Source organism: Clavelina lepadiformis, chromosome 9, assembly GCF_947623445.1.
Source record: "Clavelina lepadiformis chromosome 9, kaClaLepa1.1, whole genome shotgun sequence".
NCBI lineage: Eukaryota > Metazoa > Chordata > Ascidiacea > Aplousobranchia > Clavelinidae > Clavelina > Clavelina lepadiformis.
Window position 1 is genome coordinate 6,305,741 of NC_135248.1, and position 20,857 is coordinate 6,326,597.

The window sequence follows — 20,857 nt, forward strand, 5'->3', positions numbered from 1 at the left end:
TGCGCTTTATGAACATGACTGTAATGAGCTTGGTAGTACTTGTGTTTCTACATCAAGAAGACACTAAGATTATTTTGCTGAAAGGATCAATGTAGGTACTCCAAAATACAACGGAGTTACAACTATGTGAAGTAACTAGGACAATGCAGTAACTGTACTGTATAAATATACTGTTAGATATGTATGGCATGATATATGTTATTAGTTACCCCAACAAGAGTAATGATGAGTATTAGCAACTATTTTAAATGGAAGAAATATTTTCTGAAATTTGGATGAAATATACTGTGAAGGACGTAGCTTTAAACACCTTCTAGGGAAATACCTTTTTATCATAATGAGGGTCTTTGCATGGAACACAGTGTTTGACCGCACTTTCCTAAACAGATTTGGCTCTATGGGTAAGGTGTTAGAGTGCTGGGCTCACGATAATGTGGCCTGTGTTCAACACCCACTGACGCTACTTTCGTAATGGTTTTCAATAAGGCATGCTTGACGCTTGCTTTTCAGTGGTCTTAGTGAACAATTCCAAAATTTCAGTACAATGTACAAATGAAAAAATTTATGTCTCTCTGAACCTGCACGATGAAAAGCCTAAAAACCGAGACAATAAAGATGAGGAATTATAATTGGGTTTAAGCAGTGCGAAAACTTTCTTTTGTCTAAAAATTGAAATTCTAAAGCCATACTGTTGTTTATAACAATCTGATGTAAGGTTTTACAATAGGTTCTTTCCAAAAATACTCCTGAATATCAAACCTGAATCGCATAATTACAAGTCTACAAGCTCATCAGCTACTACTATATCAATCTGCTACTTATCAACAAAAACTTAAAAAATAAGTGAATTTGTTACTAGTTCAAAACTACTGTAAAATACCGTATTTTCTTGATTAAAAGCTATCCATGAGTATAAGTCTCCCTTGATTAGAAGCCGGACAAAACGATTGAAAATAAAAAAGTAGCCGCCCTTGATTGAAAGCTGCAACAGACGATGCTAAGCATTACTGTAATGTAATGTAAAATCCAAACTTTTTTTGTTTTGCTTATACCTAGCTGTTTAAGTTAAAGCATTGCATATATTTACCACGTAACTATTTGATTGTTTTAATTGTTTAGCTTGTTTGGGGTCATTGTCGAGGATTCGGTTTATGGCCAGGCCGTATTGCTAACCAATCTGAGTTAGATGGACCTACTGATGCTCGAGATGATCCAACACGATGGATTCATTGGTTTGGAGATGGAAAATATACTGAGGTGTTTTCAAATTAATTAGTGTTCATTTACTTAATTTAGCAATAACGTCAGTAAACATGTTGCTATAGCACGAGATGGAGCTGCTGCAATGACAGTCTGCCGAAATTTCCTGTCACAAAAAGTGACTGCACAAAATCCGTTTACTTTCGCAGTGCATTGCTATGCATACCGCTTAGCGCTGGCTTGCACAGACACAGTGAAAAAGCTGCAACACGTCCAGGATTGCGAACGTGGCTTAGTTCAAACGTGGAGATATTTTTCTATTTCACCTCTAAAAACGGCCAAATTGAAAGAAATGCAAGCTGCTGATGTTGAATCTCCTCGTAATCCTAGGAGAAAGTTAGTTAAAATTTATCTCATGGTGAAGCTGTGATTACGTTGAGGACAGAACTCTCTGCTGTGTACGCTACACTTCATTTCTTTGCTACTGAAAAGGATTGCACAGCCTTGCACATAGCACACATTGGTGTTCTTCAATTACTTTGTTCAAAACGCTTTCTTAAATCTCTTTATGTACTGCATGCTGCTTTGGAGCATCTTAACAAACTATCAGTGCTGTTTCAAAAAGGTAGATTGAACTTCTCTCACATACGATCAGTAGTCAATCTGCCAAAAAGAAATTACAAACCCTGCTGAGTCGGATCAGGTTGTAAATAGTTTGAAACTTTACTGGAAGAAGATTTCAAATATTTTACCGAGCTCTGAAAATGAATTGCTTGAAGATGATATTGAGCAGATCCGAGTTACTACAAAAAATACTATGGAGCATTTATCCAAAATCTTGATAACCGGTTTTCTCAACCTGAGATACTCTTTGAATCTTTGTTATAATAAAGAGATTCCCTTATATGCTCACCAATTGATGCCAACTTTGTGGGAATCATGACCATAGCTGCTGATCAATCTGGTTTAGAGTTACTTCTGCTGACCAAATCTTGAACGTACAAAATGAATATCAAGCGTTGAAAGATAGAATGATAATGTCAGAATTTGAATTTTGCCAAGATGCTGGTGAAGTATGCAGCAAAATTGCTAGAGATAAAATTTTAGAGATAAAAATTAAAAGTTTCTTGGCGTGGAGCTGTAAAAGACCGGGTGGTCATTGAAGTCTGCTGTCACAGATTCCATTGTAAATCAAATGAAAAGTAAAGCTGTTCGTGATTTTTAAATACCATAAAGTTGCATTGTTTGCAACTTTAAAACAACTTTATGGTATTTAAATTAACTTCTACTCTTTCTGCATTAAACTATAGCTCTATGTAACTAATTTTAAAATAGTTTTTGTCAGAGGGAAGCATAATCACGGTTTCATCAGTGTTTGAATGGTCAAGTATAATGTTAATGGTACCTTTAAGTGTTATGTTAGTCAATAATGACTTGACAATGTAACTGACCAATGTGTCATTTGAAATAAAAGATAGTTAAGCCTATCCAAAAGTTTATTTGTTGAATTAATCATTCTCTTATTAAATGTGTTGGTTTGATAAGGGAACCTATGTATGTAGTTACATGGCATTCAAAGGTATTGACCATGCTGACAAAGGGGCCATAAGGCATTGTTGGGTATATGTACTTTGACATATCCATTAAAGACTGGGTGAAAAATCTGTAGCAGTGATGTATAAAAGTAAATCACTATCAATTTTACTTTCAGCATCTTTGAAAAAAAGTTTTCATCTTACTTTGAAAAAAAGTTTTGCTATAGACTAGTTTAATCGTTGTTTTTTAAATTTTCATTACACACGAAACCGTATATGACGATTGGGTAATTAAAGAAAGAACCTGCTGTTTAAATATAAAAAAGAATGAAAGAACGTAGTGATCTACTGCCAATGCAGCATATCAGGAAAATATATTTATCGGTTCAGGTTATACTAAGTCAGAAGTCACACATCCCAGTGGCCTAATTTGTGACCTGTCGCGATCCACACTACTTATTTACTACGAGCCTGGATTTTCAGAATTGAGTTGATTTTTAAAACTCAAGGACTAACAAAAGTATGAACTTTATTAACTACCTCTTTATGACTATAACAAGTTTAATCTAAAATTTTGATCAGTTTGTAAGCAACAACTTATGCAGCTCAAAGACAGGAAAATTGCAGTTTCTGTTCTAGTTTTCCATTTACTTCCAGCAGTAAACTAACAAAGTAGTAGGCGGAATCTGATATCTCATAATATTTTATCATGCAATAAAATAGGTGCAAAAGTCTCTGTCTGTCATTTTACTACTATTCTCTATTCAAAATTGTATTTAGGATGTTTTTATGTTTTTTTAGACCAAAGTGAGTGAGATGACATATTTTTATAACTTTTGGCAAGTATTTAAAGAAAATGTTTACAACCACAAGAAATTATATAGAAAAGCTGTAAATGATGCAATCAAAGAAGCTGCAAAACGTTTGGGTATGTATTTTGTAGTTGTTTTACTTTGTCTTTAGTATTGGGGCATGGTTATAATATGAAATATCCATAGGGCATTACCCACTATTTACATAGAATAGATATTATTTATGACAGTGTGTATTGAAATACCTTTGCAGCACTATTTTTTCTCGTAGAACTTTTAAGTTGAGAACCTCTAAATTTGGTAAAAAAATGTATGCAGACCCCCACGCATACATCACAAAAATTTTTCTTTCAAGCATAGGAAGTAAATATCAATGGCTACCTTGACTCTGCCAATCTTTGCACAGTGTTTTAATGCCCAGATCGGGTTCAGTAAGTGTTAACTGCGAATCGTTATAAATTGCCAGACAATTGTTTTCTTTTGTCTTTATCTGTGTCACTGCATTGTACGCATTTTTAGCCATATATGTTGTTGCAATAAGCAAAATTGCATCATTGAGTGCAATAGTTCAAAGTGTGGGAACAATTACTAGCCTTTTACTATCCAGAATTTAACATAACCATGCTTTCATAAGAAAGTTTCTGCTTCAAGTGTATGTTGCAGATCAAGCAGTTCTTCAGCATCATCCGTTTCAGCACTGAATGGTTCCATGAAAAAATTCATTTGACGAACATATAGAACTTCCATGAATATGCTTTGGATCTCTCCCTCCAATTCGTCCAAATGATTCACAAACTCTATGCAGATGTGCTGAGTTATGCCTTATTCTACAATTTCGTGTACTTGGGAAACATATCGGTTTCACTTTACTGCAATTTCTCCTGCCATAGTTGCAGATGCCTGCACAATTTAATTAGCTTGCGAATTTGACCCTCTGCCTACATTTGATTGGCAGGTAGTGAATTCACGTGCAAAAGCTCAATTGTCTTCATCAATCGCAAACTTTGTGCTATGGTGTTAGCATAATTAAGCACTTGCAATTTAAAATAGTATTTTGTTTGTTTGTTTTCTTTGTTTACATTACCTACTACCAAAGAAGAAAGATGAGTGAAGAGAGACATGTCTTGAACTTTTTTTTGCGATTATTCTCGAACGCTAGTGTATGCGAGTGCATGGAACCCTTTTGTAGCGTAACAAATGAGAACTTCAATGCACACAATTTCGATGAAATTGAAGCAGTGGTAAACTGTTGTCTTCTCTATGACGCATAACGTATGTTGCGGGGAAAAACGTGAGGGGGACTTATGTGCTAGGTAAACGTGAAAAACATATTTTTGGCTTAAAAATGGGAGAGGGCTTATATGAGAGGGAAGGCCTTAAAGCCAGTATATATGGTAATTGAAAAAACTTGTTTTTCAGATACAAATATTCCTGTTGAAGTAGCATACATGTAGAGATGGGCACAAAAGCTCATTTGCGAGATTAAGGGACGAGCGAAATTAAAGAGCCTGCTAAATGTCCAGTTGGACAGCAAATTTTGAGCTTGCAATTTCCTCCAGAAACTGTTGTTCACAACCTATGACCATATTATCAATTCGACGTTTTACTGTATCATAAACAACGGTGCAGACTGAATTTTATGTGATGCTTTTATTATGTTCATCCGTATTGTAGTATTTTTATCCATATGGAAGTACTTTCGTTGAGTTCCACAGCAAATTTTAAGTTTATAATCTCTACCAGAAGCTGTTGTTTACAAATTATGAACATATTAACAATTTAACGTTTTACTGTATCATCAGACGACGGTACAGACTGAATTTTACTAGATGCTTTTCTACTGCACAATAATCTCACCATATCTATGCACGAAGGTTTTGATTACATTCTTTCCAATGTTGTGAGGTCTTTTGTTGCTCGCAACCTTCATCATAAGATTTTAGTATTTGTATCAGGGCCTTTTACAGCTGCTTAAAGAAATTGGTAATTAGTTGAGACCTTTGGGAAAGATAAATGTCTTGTTTTCTCTGAAATAAAGAATATAGTTTGGTGTTAACATCCATGTGTTTAAAAAAATTGTAAAAGAGGGCGTTTGGTGTGTCTTCAATTGATCTTTGTTCTAACTTTTAAAACCAATTGGAGACTTCTGGATGCCCCATTTAAGCAAAAGAAAATTTCTATTTTATGTAACTATTTTTGTAAGTTAGTCACAAAGCCATGTGATATAGTAAGGTGGTTGGGTTAGGTCAAGAGATTGGATATGAAATTTTGATTTTAGCTGTTTGGAGTTTAATTGAAATTATACTTAGATAAGAATGTAGATTTAAGTTAACTATATAGGTTATTACAGGCTAACAAGACACATAAAAAATAGCTTGATACATGCAATTTTCTTCCGGTCGTATAATGAAAGCTTAAACCCTAATCAAAATCGACCCTTTGTGAGTTAAGATTTGAGTAGATTTTTGTCTACGTAATTAATTTTATGACATCAACTTCAAAATGATTACTATAATATAACACTGTGTAACACGATTTTTGTTCCCGGGTTCTAATTGATATTTCCTGATCTCTCTTACCTAGAAACTTCCAAAAATCAATATAGTTCATTCCAAACATTGATTTTGTGGTTAGGAGAGTAATTTTTTGAATTTGCTGGTATGTGCAATATTGTGCATGGTTATACTGATTTACCCTATAGGAAATGGATATTTACCAAACTGTCTTTGATCGCTGTAAGTCCATTTTTAATCGCTTGGCATCGACTAAGAAGTTATATTCTATCAATGTATTTACTAAATATTCTGATGCGTTAGTCGTAGGCTATCGATTGCTTTTTCGCAAAGCAAATTACAGCCAACTTTTGGCTATTTTTCCCAGACATAATCTCCCATCATGCTTTCATTATATTGCCCTTGGTATCTCCTTTCAAAATCTTTTATGTATTGATGGAATCGCTCCCCTTGTTCTTCTGAATAAGCTCCCATATTGTCTTTAAACTCGTCCAAGTGAGCATCAAGCATATGTACTTTCATGGACATTCTGCACCCCATGTTTCCATACGACTTTACCAAATTGGCAACGAGTTCGGCATAGTTATCTTCCTTGTTTTTGCCCAAGAACCCATTCACCACATCTGCAAAACTATCCCAAGCCTTCTTTTCAACATCATTAAGCATTTGGATAAAATCATTCGACTTGAGAATCTTTTTAATTTGTGGGCCAATAAATACACCAGCTTTTACTTTAGCTTCTGATAGTTCAGGAAACAAGTTCTTGAGAAACTGGAATGCGTCACCACCTTTATCTAATGCTTTCACAAATTGCTTTATAAGCCCAAGTTTTATGTGAAGGGGAGGCATAAGCACTTTGTTTGGGTTAATCAACCGAGTTTGCTTTACGTTTTTCTCTCCAACAACAAATTCGTTTCGTTTTGGCCATATTTGCTTTTTGTAGTGTTCTGTGGTAGCCCTACTATCCCAAAGGCAAAGGTGGCAAGGATACTTGGTCTTGATAAATTGTCCACAAATGAAACAAAACGCATCAGCAGAATGTTTGCAGATTCTAGTCATTTTGAAAGCGCTCAAAATGTTGTCCAATTAAAGAAAACGTTAAAAAATTATCAATTGCAAATCATAAAATATTCTATACAACACCTCAAAAATCAACCCTGCAAACAGAAGTATCTATAAAATGGCAAATATTGCAGAGTATATTAACATTTAAAAGTGATTAACATCCATCTTGGATGCTCTTTAGCCATATCTTTGATATCTTTTCTCAAAAATATTGCGATTTTAGAATTTCAGTCTCTAAACCACAAAAACAAAGTTTATATGAAATAAAGTTGATTTTCGACACTTACTGGTCCTAAGCAATAGGGAAAAATCGATTAGAACCTGGGAACAAAAAATTTTTTTTTTTGGTTACATTGTGTAATCATCAACAACAAAAATTTAATGTCATGAAGGTAATAGCCCAATCAAATTAGTTCCTAAATGTAGCCGAGATCATGATTTTAATTCAGTAATCAGTGCTACGTATTGGTCTAAGACCAGCTGGTTGTGAAACAAGTTTGCAATCAGAACTTGATTTGCAAAAATTTTCACTTCCTTTATGGATTGCAGGCCACCATACTTTGGCATGTAGTCAATATTTCATTAGGAATATGCCTGGATGTCCTTCATATGCAAGTTCCAACATACGTCCACGCAAACTTTTCTGTACAACAATTGAGGTTCGTTCAATCTCCAATGTTTTCAATGCATTAGGTGTTGATTCAACAGCAAGTGACTTAAGATAGTCATTGAAAGCATGAACTCAGTAAAAGTGTACATCTCGGAATTTGCGCCTATAGGAAACCAAGAAGAAGACATTGTATTTAGATTTTATCATTGTCTAATGTGCAACGATAAATAAAATGCTAACCATAATAACATGATAACATACCAATTCCACCATCAAACAAAGAGAGGGAAAAAGTAGAAAAACCCAAAACGTTAAAGCATGCTAGAATAATGTAACCAAATCATAAACATGAGTACAGTAACTCATCAACTTATTAACATCCAATTAACGAACATTCGGTTTCGTGTTTAGGCCTACCCACTACGATATTAATGGCGGGCACTGCATACAGTATTAGACGTCCAATCATCAAGATGAAGCTCATTCATAATGCTTATTGTTGCATGTTCGATACTCCCGTCCTGGCATGACCCCATAGGTTAGACAAAGAAAACAATAATGCAAAAGCGGAATTGTGGAGTGAGAGATGCGAGAGTGGACAATTGCGTTTCGTGTTTTTATCTTATTTTTTGTGTCTTTAAAATAAAAAAATAGCTGAAGTAATAGGTTACGTATGTGATGCTCAAATGTTTGATGCACATATATAACTCTGTAAACCAATTAACAGTACAGTGCAAACTTACGAACAATTCAACGTTTATACGGCCGTTCGGATCATAATTCGTTCGTAAGTTGAGGATTTACTGTAATGGTTAGCATAGCCACTAAATCCAACATACAATAAATAAGTTAAAAAAAGTTATGTAAGTTGGATACTGAGGCAATGTGGTAAGTATGCTGCAAATAATCTGATATGTGACGTAGTAAAAACGTCTAACACAAGACTAGATTGATTGAGATTAGTGCAATTGTGAAAAGAAACCGTATCCCAAAGATTTGAATAAGGCACGAAGACAAGGCCGTCTTGTGCACTTGATGTGATTGATAACTTCACAACATTGCATGATACATGGCATTAATAACATATTGAAAGTTCACCCCCCTCAGCTCTCCTCCACGGAATCATGACGTGTTATGTTACATTAACATAATAACTGAAAAAAACACACACTGAGCTTATGTCAAGATATGCGGGAAGCAAATTTGTTTAAAACTGAGGATGACCATTGAAGGAGAACTCAAATAACCAGACCAGACCAATGACCCTCTTGAAGAACCCTTTTGCCTTTGATTTACAAATCATTGATTGGATTTTGCCATGGTGATTGATGTAGATGAAGTCTAGGTAGGTAACCTTCAAACAAAAGATACTTGGCTAGGAAAAAAAATTTAATTAAATATTAACACCACTGTTGAATCATTATTTAAATATGGAACAATTTAAATCAACAATATTGTTTTGAATATTCAGTGACACAATCACTTTTCATGTTTAAATGATGTTTCACAAGACGGATAAACTTAATTTGTTGCTTAATTTGTTTCATTGAGAAAGGTAATACATTCCATAATTTTGCACCAAAGTATTTTATGCAATGTTGGTTTATTTTATTTCTACAAAAAGGCAGAAAGAGATTGGCATTGAGTATTTATTCTAAAACTATTATTATTGATTTGTGGCAAGAGATCATTTAAAAACGTGGGCTAGGGGTTGGTGGCCGGCTGCAGAAGGTTTCCAAGTAAATTACATCACAACAGACAACGACTTCAGTTTATGAAAAAGGAAGATTGTACCATGTGCCAGTCAAGAGTCCTCCAGAAGCTTGCAGTTAATGGCAAAGTGTTCGGCTGTGAGACTAACTCTAAATAAAGACATATCTGCGTTTATTTACATTATCTGCTATTACAGTATAAGAAAAATTTCAAACAACCAATTATCGCCCTACTTTTGTACATATTTTGACATAACCTATTGATACACCTGAGTGAAAAATATGTGCGTTGTCTCTTCGTCTCAAAAACTATGTGTCCATGAATATGTTTTTTAAAAAATTTTAAAAGCTGTTTCACTGAAAAACTTTATTTTTGGACTTCAGGCATTTTAATTTTCAAACGATATAAAACCATTTTATGTTAAACCAGTTGACGTCTGTTTGATTTTTAATTTTATGTAGAGTTTTATTTTCGCATAGGGAAAGAACTTCCTGAAAATGAAAGCAATGGGGCACTGTTAGCATGGGTGAAGAATAACTTATATTCTCCTAACAGTGTAACTACTACTGCAGGAGATAAAGGTATGTACTTCGTATTTACTACATTTGATCAGGTAGGCTGATGTTAAGAATGACTTTGCCCAATATGTTGGGACCTTGCTGTGTCATCCTCAGCCAATAAAAGAAGTTATAATTGTGCACATTTAGCTCAATTAAAAACTCATTGCGGTTAACGTTGCAGAAAAGCATCATTGGGGTCTAACTTGCAATTTTTTTTGAAAATTCTGTTGATAAAATGCCTCTCACATCCTGATGCAATGTACTATTGCCGGTAAGTGTCATTGTGAACAAAGCAATTATTAATCAACTTTTCTATGTACAGTAAGCACTTTACAGTTAGCTTCCTCACATAATATCCCTCCATTGCGATATAATAGTGTCATCACTATTATCATCACTGCAAGCGAATAGATAGTTAATAGATAAAATAAATAGTTCTTCTTTCGCTGTTGCTTATCCAGAGTTTCAAGAGTCATTGATACTGTTACTGGATGTCCGCGTCACATACCATTGGAAAATTGTCCAATCTTTGCGGGGAGCCACTCTTGCCACACTTCCCACATTGGGCAACCTAGCTCCTTTAAGTGCACATAAACGAGCCCTTGACTAAAATAACGTCACCTGTATGACCGTACCGGTCGCTTTGCAACTGTTAGAACAGGTCGAAAGGTTTCATTGCAGCTCACTGGGCAGACCGTTCAGATTAACACAGTTCAGACAACATCAACTTTTTTACATGTGACACATTATGTATATACTGCACATCAGCATTTTAATCACTACACAATTTCCATGTTTTTCTACGACAAATTTCTTTTAAAATACCTTATTTTGTAACTGGGGTGTAGCCACGTAGGTGGCGGTGTTCTCTGGCCTTTACCAGAAACAATTAATTGGAAGTGATTTTCTGATGAATCTTTATGATAGACCTAAATATTGCTATTGCAGGAAGGATGTCCACTTCAGTGGAGGAAAGTTGTATGATTAGACCTTTGACCAAAGGTATAACTTTGGCAATGGTTACATATAGGTCATATTCAAGCAAATTTGTGGCTACATTCAAAACCGCTATCCGAGAAATTAATCGCTGCAAAAGAAGCCAGTGGTTTTCCCTCAGATCATAGTGTGCTGACCTGCACCAAGTGAGCTGTTTGCTACTTTTCACATAACAACAACATTTTGCAAACATGTTGTATCATCGCATATGTAAAATTCTACTTTGTTGGAACATCTAGTAGCAAATCTGTGCAATCTCCGGAACCTGATGTGCATCACAAAGAGCTGCAATTGCTTTTTCAGACTGTCTGAAAAGTAGCACAAGATGTCGAGCAGCAGCTACTGCAACTTTGATCGTAGTAGTTCTCAAGCCATCCTATATGCACAATTGAAGACTGTGTGCAGCACACTTAATGTGTTTAGTTTTGTGATTTTCTTGAAAAATATCATCAGCACGAACCATATAGGTTAGGGTTACCGTATTTTCGTGGCCTAAAATCCAGACACTCTTCAGTGCCCACTAGCGGTTTTTAAAATGAGGTATGAACACATTGTCTGTCAATATGACGTCACACTAGCAATGCTTTGCCTATCCATTGTATACCGGAATGGATATTTGAACATAGTGTCGTGAATTCACTAGGCTATTGGGCCATCTCTGATTTGACCTCTGGTGATCTCTAGGCTAGGGTTACTATATTTGATAATGCGCAATCCATAACAAATTTACCTCAGTTGCATTGACCAACTTTAGAATATTATCAAAGTACATTGCCGCCATTGCTTTTTTGTGAAAGAAGGATAAACACGTAACTATACACAAACAGCAAAGAAATGCTGTATTGCAATACACGAATGCAAGTTCTCTTCTAAACAGTAACATTTATGAAATTCGAAAATTAGCATAGAATTTTTTACAAAATACGCTCCAAGGTAATTACAAGTAATGAACGTATAAACAATACTCTACTCTCCTTCATACCAATTGTACTTTTCCGAAGATCTGATTTTTTTCAACAAGGTCTTGTTGGACTTCAAAAAGACACAAAATTCCCCACAAGACATGCTTTTGAAGTTGTACTGAAGTGTTAAAATTCCTTTCATTGTCTCCACGGTCATCTTATTTCTATCTTTTGCCCACTGACTCTGCATCAGTGAAAACACCCGCTCAACATTTGCGTTGTGTGGCGCTATAGCAAAGAAAAACTGGGCAACCCTTAGTAATTCTGAGTGACATTCAGCGTTTTTTGACTTTTGAAAATACCTGCACCATTTTTTATGTGCTGGCAGTGCAGTAAATTCTTCATCACTGATGCAACATTCCATAAACGACTTCAAATTGCAAACTTGGTCAAAAAATTTTGCATCATCCACAAGTATGCCTTTGCTTATCAGATATTTTAAACAAACTTCAACGGCATCCCAACTTGGTGTCTCCCTCAAGGACATCCACTTGAAACAAGTAAACTCTTCTAATGGTTTCGTCCACTTGTTCAAATATTCCAAGCATCTTTCATAAAGATTTGCAACTTCGGAAAGGAAATTTTTACCTTTAATTTCGTATCCCTCTGTGCGTTTTTGAGAAAGAAGCTCTTTAACTTTAAGGGACATAAAGTTTTGATTTTTCCTTTCTTCAAGTAGTTTTTGAATTGATTCCAAACTTGTCAACACTTCTACAACAGAGTTGCTTGCCCTTTCCACGGTTTGAATATGTGTGTGAAAAACAGACATTAGTGTGCAGATGCCACATGTATATCTCACTCATTTCATTCTCAAAGAATTGTTTGATGATTGTAGGTGGATGTTCTTGTGACAAAATGAGGGATCTTAACGGTAAAAACATTTCTATCAATCTTGTGATTCCAGGAAATAAAGAGAGCCAGCGAGTCTTGCTATGAGAAAGAAGTTTTCTGTATTCGACTTTTGCAAATACACAGTATCCTTTCAGCTTCTCAGCTCTGACTGTGTAAATGGAAAAATATTGATATATTTTGTTGATTATATTTTCAATATCGATGCTCATTCGTTCAGCACCATAATGGATACAGTTGTTCAAAACATGCGCTGGACAGCCTACTCCAATTAACGATGCGCTTAATGTTTTCTTTAAGTTCGCAAACACATTGTTACCAAGCTCATTACGCCTCAATCCTCCAAACATTGTATTGCAATTGTCCCCTGTGAACGCCACACACTTTTCAGAGAGTCCACTTTTTTCCAAAGTTTCTTTTACATATCCAGCAATTGTATCAGCGGTCTCATTATGCCTGTTCTTAAATTCGATCAGTTTAGATTGTATACCACCATTCTTCCAGTCAAAGTACTGCACAAGTACTGGAAACAACTTTGATCCATCGTGATTGCTGCCGTCTGTAGCAACTGCACAATATGCAATATCATTTTCTTCAAAACTTTTCAAGGCAGAATCTATCGAATACGGTGCAAGTACAGATGTAACAATAGCTTCCGTCTTTGTTCGGGCACAGGAAAACTTTTTTGCCAAGTCAGAATCAGGGAACGTTTTTTTCAGCAAAGAAGACGTACAATCCATTGATAAAAAGCTATTGTGATGCTTAACTGTGTGAAAAGCATATGTACCCTCGGCAGCAGTGACTTGATCTTCCGCTTTACTTCCTGTTGTGGCAAAATAGTTTGTCAGTTGAGTTGATCCTGAAGGTCCTCTTACTGCTTTGCCATGTTTATCAGAACTGAGAGGTAATTTTAAATCTCCACTACCTTTGTGTTTGCTTGTTTGTGTTTGTTTGAGATGTATGTTCCCGTTTTGCAAACTAAACACTCTGCTTCCCATTCATTTCTACCCTTTCTGAAGCATGGATGTTTCGCTTGCATTTCATCCGTGAATTTACATTTTCGCTTAGCCATATTCTACAGTAAAACAATAACAAAATTAAATTTTAGCACTTAACATATTCGGCTCGCATCTTCAACTAGAACAGGGGTTCTAAAACTTATGGAGAGGCGCCCCACATTGACGGTGCGAACAAAACCCGTGCCCCACTTCGAAATCATTAAGCATTAAACAAACGACAATTTCCTTGGTATTCTCATTTGGTCTGCAACAGACTTCTTGTTGCGTTATTTTTCCACTGCTTTCACTGCTTTATAATTTTCTTCAGCGAATATACGCTTTTATCGTTTCAGACATGTTCTAAATTTTGCAATATTGACCAAGATATAAGGCCTTCAGCTACTAGCCCAGCTCCACTCATCCATGTATCATTGTATCCCAAATAGAGCGCTGTATTGTCATTTATGACGTAACAATGAAATTATTACCTGTAACGCAACAAACAATTTAAAAAAATTCCCGACATTTAAGCATATTTTAGCATTCCCCCCCGGACGCAGTTTGAACACTAAAATTCCGGACATGTCCGGGGAAATCCGGACGTATGGCAACCCTAATATAGGTCCCATTATCTAGTCTAGTATCATGGCAACAATTTTTTTGTGGTGACACACAATAATATTCAAGAATAGCTTTGATCAAATTCAATATGTTTAATCGTGTGTGAGATTCACTTCTTTGGTGGCAAAAACATAGCTTGAAAATTTTGTTCCAGCTGAGCCAATTTGAATATCATGAACAGTCACACCGATGTATGACTGCATGTGTAGACTTCTCCATAAACCAGTTGTAATGGACAGGTGTGCATACTGTGACAAAAGTGTCTGAGTTTGTTGCTTGCATTTTACATGCAATTATCTGAATTTTTTACCAGATGTCCTATACTTTGCATAAAAGTTTTCTGACATGGTATTTTGTGACCTGGGTCTAAATATTTGATTGACTTTTGGAGATTTTTTCTTTTCCACAATGTTAATGGGACACATATCTCAAACAATAACATTAGTAACATAACATTAGTAGCAATGTAATATTTTCTGCTTACATAGGTGAGACTAGCTCATGCATGAATGCATCCAGATGTGTTTGTTTTAAGTTCAAATTATGACCCGACCTACAAACATAATTAATAGTAGTCAAAGCAAATCTTGCAATTGGACTGTAAATAACCAAATAACAATGCTAAAAACAAACAAAAATACTGCATAGTTTGAACCAGTACTGTAACACTCGTTCGTGTAGCACGCTCCAAAAAGAATGACTTTATTCACAACTCACAAGGGCGCAACATAGAATGCAGTGTTTCCAACATAACACAAATAGTAAACACATGGTGGAGCTAATACGGACACTACATTTCCTCCCATGTCAAATGTATAATTCCCTATTAACTAAGTTTTGCTAACATTACAGAACACAGTTCACTGCGCACAAAACAGGATCATTAAAGATTCAAAACTCAAAACACACATTGCACAAAATCATCATAACGCCCTGGTTTCTTGAGGTTGTTACGAGGCCGTAGATTAAAAGAAGGTTCAGTAACTTTACGACTTGTTATTTCACCACTGGATTGAGTTTCCGGTGTTTTCCCCATATCACAATCAATTGCATCATTATAAGCATTAAATTTCTTTACATGCGTCACATTACGTTTATATTGCACTCCAGCATTATCAACTACAACACTGTTTCCATGTTTCTCTACCACAACAAAAGGTTCTTTATGGAATGTAGTAGACAATTTATCACGTGGCACATTTTGTTTCAGTAACACAGTGTCCCCAGGTTTAACATCACTATGCCCAGCAAATCGTCTTAAATCTGCATAGTCTTTCCCCTTTTGTTTAAATTCGGCATCATGGTCACGAGCAAATTGTAAATCATCAAAACACGGTAAATAAAACTCAGGTAACTTGGTACGTATTTTATGCTTAAACAATAATTCAGCTGGACTTACTCCAGTAGTACTATGAGCTGTAGAATAAATACATCAATACATCAATAAATAAGTATTAATCTCCTTTTTCCAGTCCTTACCCTCGGCTTGGGCCATCTTTAGGCGTTTAAGTAATGATCTTTTATGGCGTTCAACTTCCCCATTTGCTTAGGGCCATATTGGTGTGACTTTACGATGATGAATACCCTGCTCATCAAGATAACTTCTAAATTCACCACTTATAAATTGAGGGCCATTATCGGACGTAATAGACAGGGGTAAATCATGGGTAGTAAACATTCGTTCGAGACTAGCAATTATTTTTTCCGACACAGTCGATTTCATAACATCCACTTCGAAATACCTACTATAATAATTAATCAACAACTACAAAAATACTATCTCCAGAAGGTAAAGGTCCCATTAAATCAACTGCTAAGTGTTGCCAGGGGCCTGATGGCAATTCCGTACAACTTATTGGTTCAGCACTAGCTGGTTTTGAAACAAGTTGGCAACCGTAACACGATTGACAGAACCGTTCACTGTCTTTATCAATACCAGGCCACCATACCTTCTCTCGTAGTCGACGTTTCATAACGACTATGCCTGGGTGTCCTTCATGTGCAAGTTCCAGCACATGAAACCTTTTGGTATAACAATTCTTGTTCCACGAAGAATGACATGTCCAATATTCGTCAGCTCATTCCGAACCGGTAGGTACAGCTTGCATTCCTCCCTGGTCCAATCATTTCCAAGAACTGCTTCCGTCAGTGACTGCATTTCTGGGTCAGTTCCTGAGGCTTGTTCAATCTCCCTTGTCCTGAATGCGATAGGAGTTGATTCGACGGCAATAAACTTGAGATATTCATTGATCTTTCGTCCTCCGTTGCTACTATTGCTCTCGTCTAGCAATCGAGATAGTGAATCAGCAATATTCTTCACACCGGGTATGTGTCGTACGTGGTATCTATAAGATTGCAGTCTGAGAACCCATCGTTCTATTCTTGCACTGGGTTTAGAACGTGGAGAAAATAAAAATTCAAGCGGTTTATGATCCGTTACCAATTGAAAATCCGAACCGTATAGGTACGCATGGAACCTTTCACATGCCCATACCAAAGCCAAAGCTTCCTTCTCAGTTTGCGAATATTTCCGCTCTATTTGAGACAGTGTTCGACTAGCATAACTTATGATACGCTTTTGACCCTGTTGCTCTTGTATAAGCACTCCACCGAGTCCAAAAGGGCTGGCAAACTGCCATTACTTGTGTTTCACAGTTTTTGTCAAAATAAGCCAAGACCTTTGCATTACACAGTTCATTTTTTAGCTCATTAAATGATTTGTCTTGTACATCTCCCCACTCAAATCTAGCTCCTTTTCGAGTTAGCCTGCGTAATGGTTCTGCTGTAGTGGCTAAATTTGGTATAAATTGTCCGTTGTAATTTACAAGACCCAGGAAACTCCTCACCTCGCTTGCATTCTTTGGTGGTCTCGCATCAGCCACAGCTTTTACCTTGACGTTCTCTGGTCCAATTCCTCGGGTTGGCAGCACATGTCCCATAAATGTAAGTTCTGACATGTTGAACTGGCACTTCTTTCGATTCAGGGTAAGTCCACTTTCTAGTATCCGTGCCAGGACGACCTTCAGTCTTTGATCATGCTCCTCTGTACAACTTCCGTACACAATGATGTCATCCAGGATATTTTGCACTCCTTTGCATCCTTGCAGAGTCTGTTGCATCACACGTTGATACATTTCGGGTGCACAACTCACACCAAACATGAGCCTTTTATAGCGAAATAAGCCTTCATGAGTGACAAATGTTGTTATTTCCCTAGACTGAGGTTCTAATTCAATTTGATGATAAGCCCATTTGATATCCAACTTACTAAACATTTGACATTGGTTCATGTCTTGTAGGACTTCATCAATGGTTGGTATTGGGTGCCTTTCCCGTTTTACAGCTTTATTAGACTGCAGCATATCCACACAAAGGCGAATGTCCTCATCTGTTTTTGGCACAACAATTACTGGTGACACCCAAGGTGTATATCCACTGACCTTTTCAATAATATCAAGGGATTCCAGTTCCTTCAGCTTCTTGGTTAACCGGTCACGAATGTGATAAGGGACACGACGAAGAGGTTGACACACAGGAGTGACATTTTTGTCAATGGGAATCTTTAACTGGAAATCTCTCAGCTTTCCAATCCCTTCAAAACAGGAATCATACTTCCCAAATAACTTCTCAGTCGAGATACAGTTAATATCTGCTTTAATTGAGAGAATGCCAAGATCTGTTGCAGTCTGCTTTCCAAGAAGAGCTTCTCCATCTCCTTCAATCACCAGGAATTCTACAGCAGGTAGAGTTTTCCCAGGAATGTTCACACCACTTTGGAAAGCACCAACAACCTTTAAGGGTTTATCGCTACCATAAGCGTAAATTTTTCTATCAGTAAAATAACACTTACATTTTATAGATCTTGATTTCAAATGTTCCCACAACTTATGATTTATCACATTGCAAGATGCTCCTGAGTCAATGATCAGTTCTATTTTCACCCCGACAACTTCAAATTTGGCTTTACTACCACGGTTATTCATGTTTAACTTGAACAGATATTCTGGTCCTTCAGCATCTGCGTCTTGGATTTGACGTAAGCTGGCACTGGTTTTTCGTCTTGGATTCCGGTCCATTTTGCAGCAAACAGCAAAGTGACCCATGTTCCCACATCTGCAGCACTCCCTTTGTTTGGCTGGACATCTTGGGTCTTTTCCTATGTGACCTTCTCGTCCACACCTGTAGCATTTTCCTGGTCTTCTAGGCCTATTAGAATACAATTCTTCCACGTAGATTGAGCTCCTGTACGGCTTCCCAGTACCCCTTCCGTAGTCTTTAATTCTGTATACTTCTCCTACTGGCGATGAAAATGACGATACTTGCGTTTCGGCTGTCTCATAGGCCATAGCTATTTCCCTGAGAACCTTCAGAGAAAGATGTTTTCCCCTTTCTAGGAACTTTTGTCGTAGCCGGTTCGATAAGCATTTGTCTACCACTTGGTCCCTGATTTGGTCATCTTCATCCGCAAAGTCGCAGGTTTCCGCTCTTTGTTTCAGCCTGGTAATAAACTGTTCAACTGTTTCCGACTTTCCTTGCACCGTACCTCTGAATAGATGTCTTTTATAGGGTACGTTCGTCAACGGCTGAAAATAGTTGGTTAAAGCACCCACAGCTTCATCATATTTTGACAGGTCATCCCCTTTCAAGGTAAAAAAAATATCCTGTAATGCAACTCCTCCACAATGTAATAAAAGACTGCGTTTCTGATTTTGTTTGGTAACATTTCTGGCTTCCGCGTACACTCCAAACGACCTTTTCCATTTAGTCCAGCGAGAACTAGCACCAGGACTCTCACAATCGAATGTAGTCAGATCGAACTTACTTAACTTCATGTCTTTGGTTAGGCTACTTTTCCTTTTAGCCTATCTTAGGATATTATCCTCGTCGCCAGTGTAACACTCGTTCGTGTAGCACGCTCCAAAAAGAACGACTTTATTCACAACTCACAAGGTCGCAACATAGAACGCAGTGTTTCCAACATAACACAAATAGTAAACACATGGTGGCGCTAATACGGACACTACAAGTACGTGCCAGGTAGTAATTACTTCAACTTTATTACCTGAAAGTAGATGCTTCATTGTGCAGTTTTACACAATGCTGTCGATGCGGAAGCTGATGACCGTTTGCCCAACTGGTTGAACTTGTACTGTAATTGGAGATGGTTTCTTAAACTACCAGTGATGTTGCAGTATGTCAGTGTTGCATTTCAATAGTTGCTTGTAACCTTGCTTTTTCCTTCGATTGGGGACAAATAATCTTCCCAAACGTCATATTACTTATTTCTACCAGGAGCTATTGAGTTATTAGACGATTTAAACCCCTAAAAATATAATCTGTTAACCAACAAACAACTTAAAAGTAGCACTTAGACAGCAATCACATGTCAAACAAAATCGTTCTCATTTTTGGCTAAACTTAAACTTGCTAGTCTAACAAATCCATTCAACTATTTGCGCCAAATTTGTAAATACCCTTTAATTGAAAAAATACCATTATTATGACAAACGACTCAACTCTCTTTTACGGGTCTATCTCTAAACGCAGGATTGTACATGCTGCAAGTTAATTACTGTACTTCTCTACTGCAAGGACTTCCCCATTTTCTCAAAATGCTAAATAAGTGGAATCTTGTCTCACTTAACTATGCAGATGCACCTGCGTGTACACACACAGTAACGTGCATTTGTTCAACTGCTGAGCGTTTAAATTATCGTTTTCATGATTTATTTGCGCTGATCAAGGACCATCTGTGATTCCTGAAAGCATGTAACAGCTGCTAGCCAACTTTTATACACGAAGTTGGCGGTTAATCGAAAGGTTCATAATAATAATTAATATTAAAATAATATCAGTTCCTATTTTAGGAACCAAGTAATTTTGGATTCGGTTCTGAAAGATTTGATATTCTAAAATGTTCATAAGAACAACGTTGAAAGTTTAAGAACTGTTCATGAGAAGACACATTAGTCTCTGTTCATATCAACAATCGAATCGAGTGCAAGGGTCCTCTAGAACTATTTCCCATTTTGTATGATATGTTTAAGGCCAAATGAACTGATTTCCACATAGTCTCAACGATTTTTCTGCTTACCCATTCCCAACTGGAGGATGTATACTTCATTTCCTGGAAGCAATATGACTCTGCAGCTGAAGGTTTTTAACTCGATTAATGTAAATACGGGACCATTGTCTGAGTAAAAAAAACCTGGTGTGCCGCACAACGAAAAGAGTTTGTCAAGGCATTTAATTACAGTTGAAGTTGTCATGTCTTTGCAAGGGACAAAAAATGAGAAAAATGAAAACTTATCGACAACGATCAATAAATACTTGTTACGACTAGTAGAAAGGACTGGACCCTTGAAGTCTAACTTTATTCGTTCCATCGGTTGTCTAACTTTGATAAACTTGTCATCTTGCTTG

At 36.6% G+C, this 20,857-nt stretch overlaps 2 protein-coding genes across 7 annotated transcripts in view; one reads left to right on the forward strand and one right to left on the reverse strand.

Moving 5' to 3' along the window:
* Window positions 1-20,857, forward strand: part of LOC143470195 (DNA (cytosine-5)-methyltransferase 3A-like) — a 70,792-nt gene that overhangs the window by 6,992 nt on the left and 42,943 nt on the right. For 5 of the 6 annotated variants that reach the window (XM_076968155.1, XM_076968156.1, XM_076968159.1 and 2 more), the window contains exons 2-4: window positions 1,120-1,257; window positions 3,537-3,663; window positions 9,928-10,029. In XM_076968155.1, the coding sequence (XP_076824270.1) occupies window positions 3,552-3,663; window positions 9,928-10,029 (214 nt within the window). In that variant the 5' untranslated portion in view covers window positions 1,120-1,257; window positions 3,537-3,551. Of the gene's footprint in view, window positions 1-1,119; window positions 1,258-3,536; window positions 3,664-9,927; window positions 10,030-10,188; window positions 10,280-20,857 lie in introns of those variants that run through there. The other variant, XM_076968154.1, reaches the window with a different exon arrangement.
* On the reverse strand, window positions 12,638-13,813 carry LOC143470630 (uncharacterized). Its single transcript, XM_076968882.1, has one exon. The coding sequence runs from the start codon at window positions 13,811-13,813 to the stop codon at window positions 12,638-12,640; it is 1,176 nt and encodes a 391-aa protein (XP_076824997.1).

What these genes read in the sequence shown, in the direction of transcription:
- LOC143470630 (XM_076968882.1), bottom strand. Translation starts at nt 13,813, where the DNA reads ATGGGAAGCAGAGTGTTTAGTTTGCAAAACGGGAACATACATCTCAAA.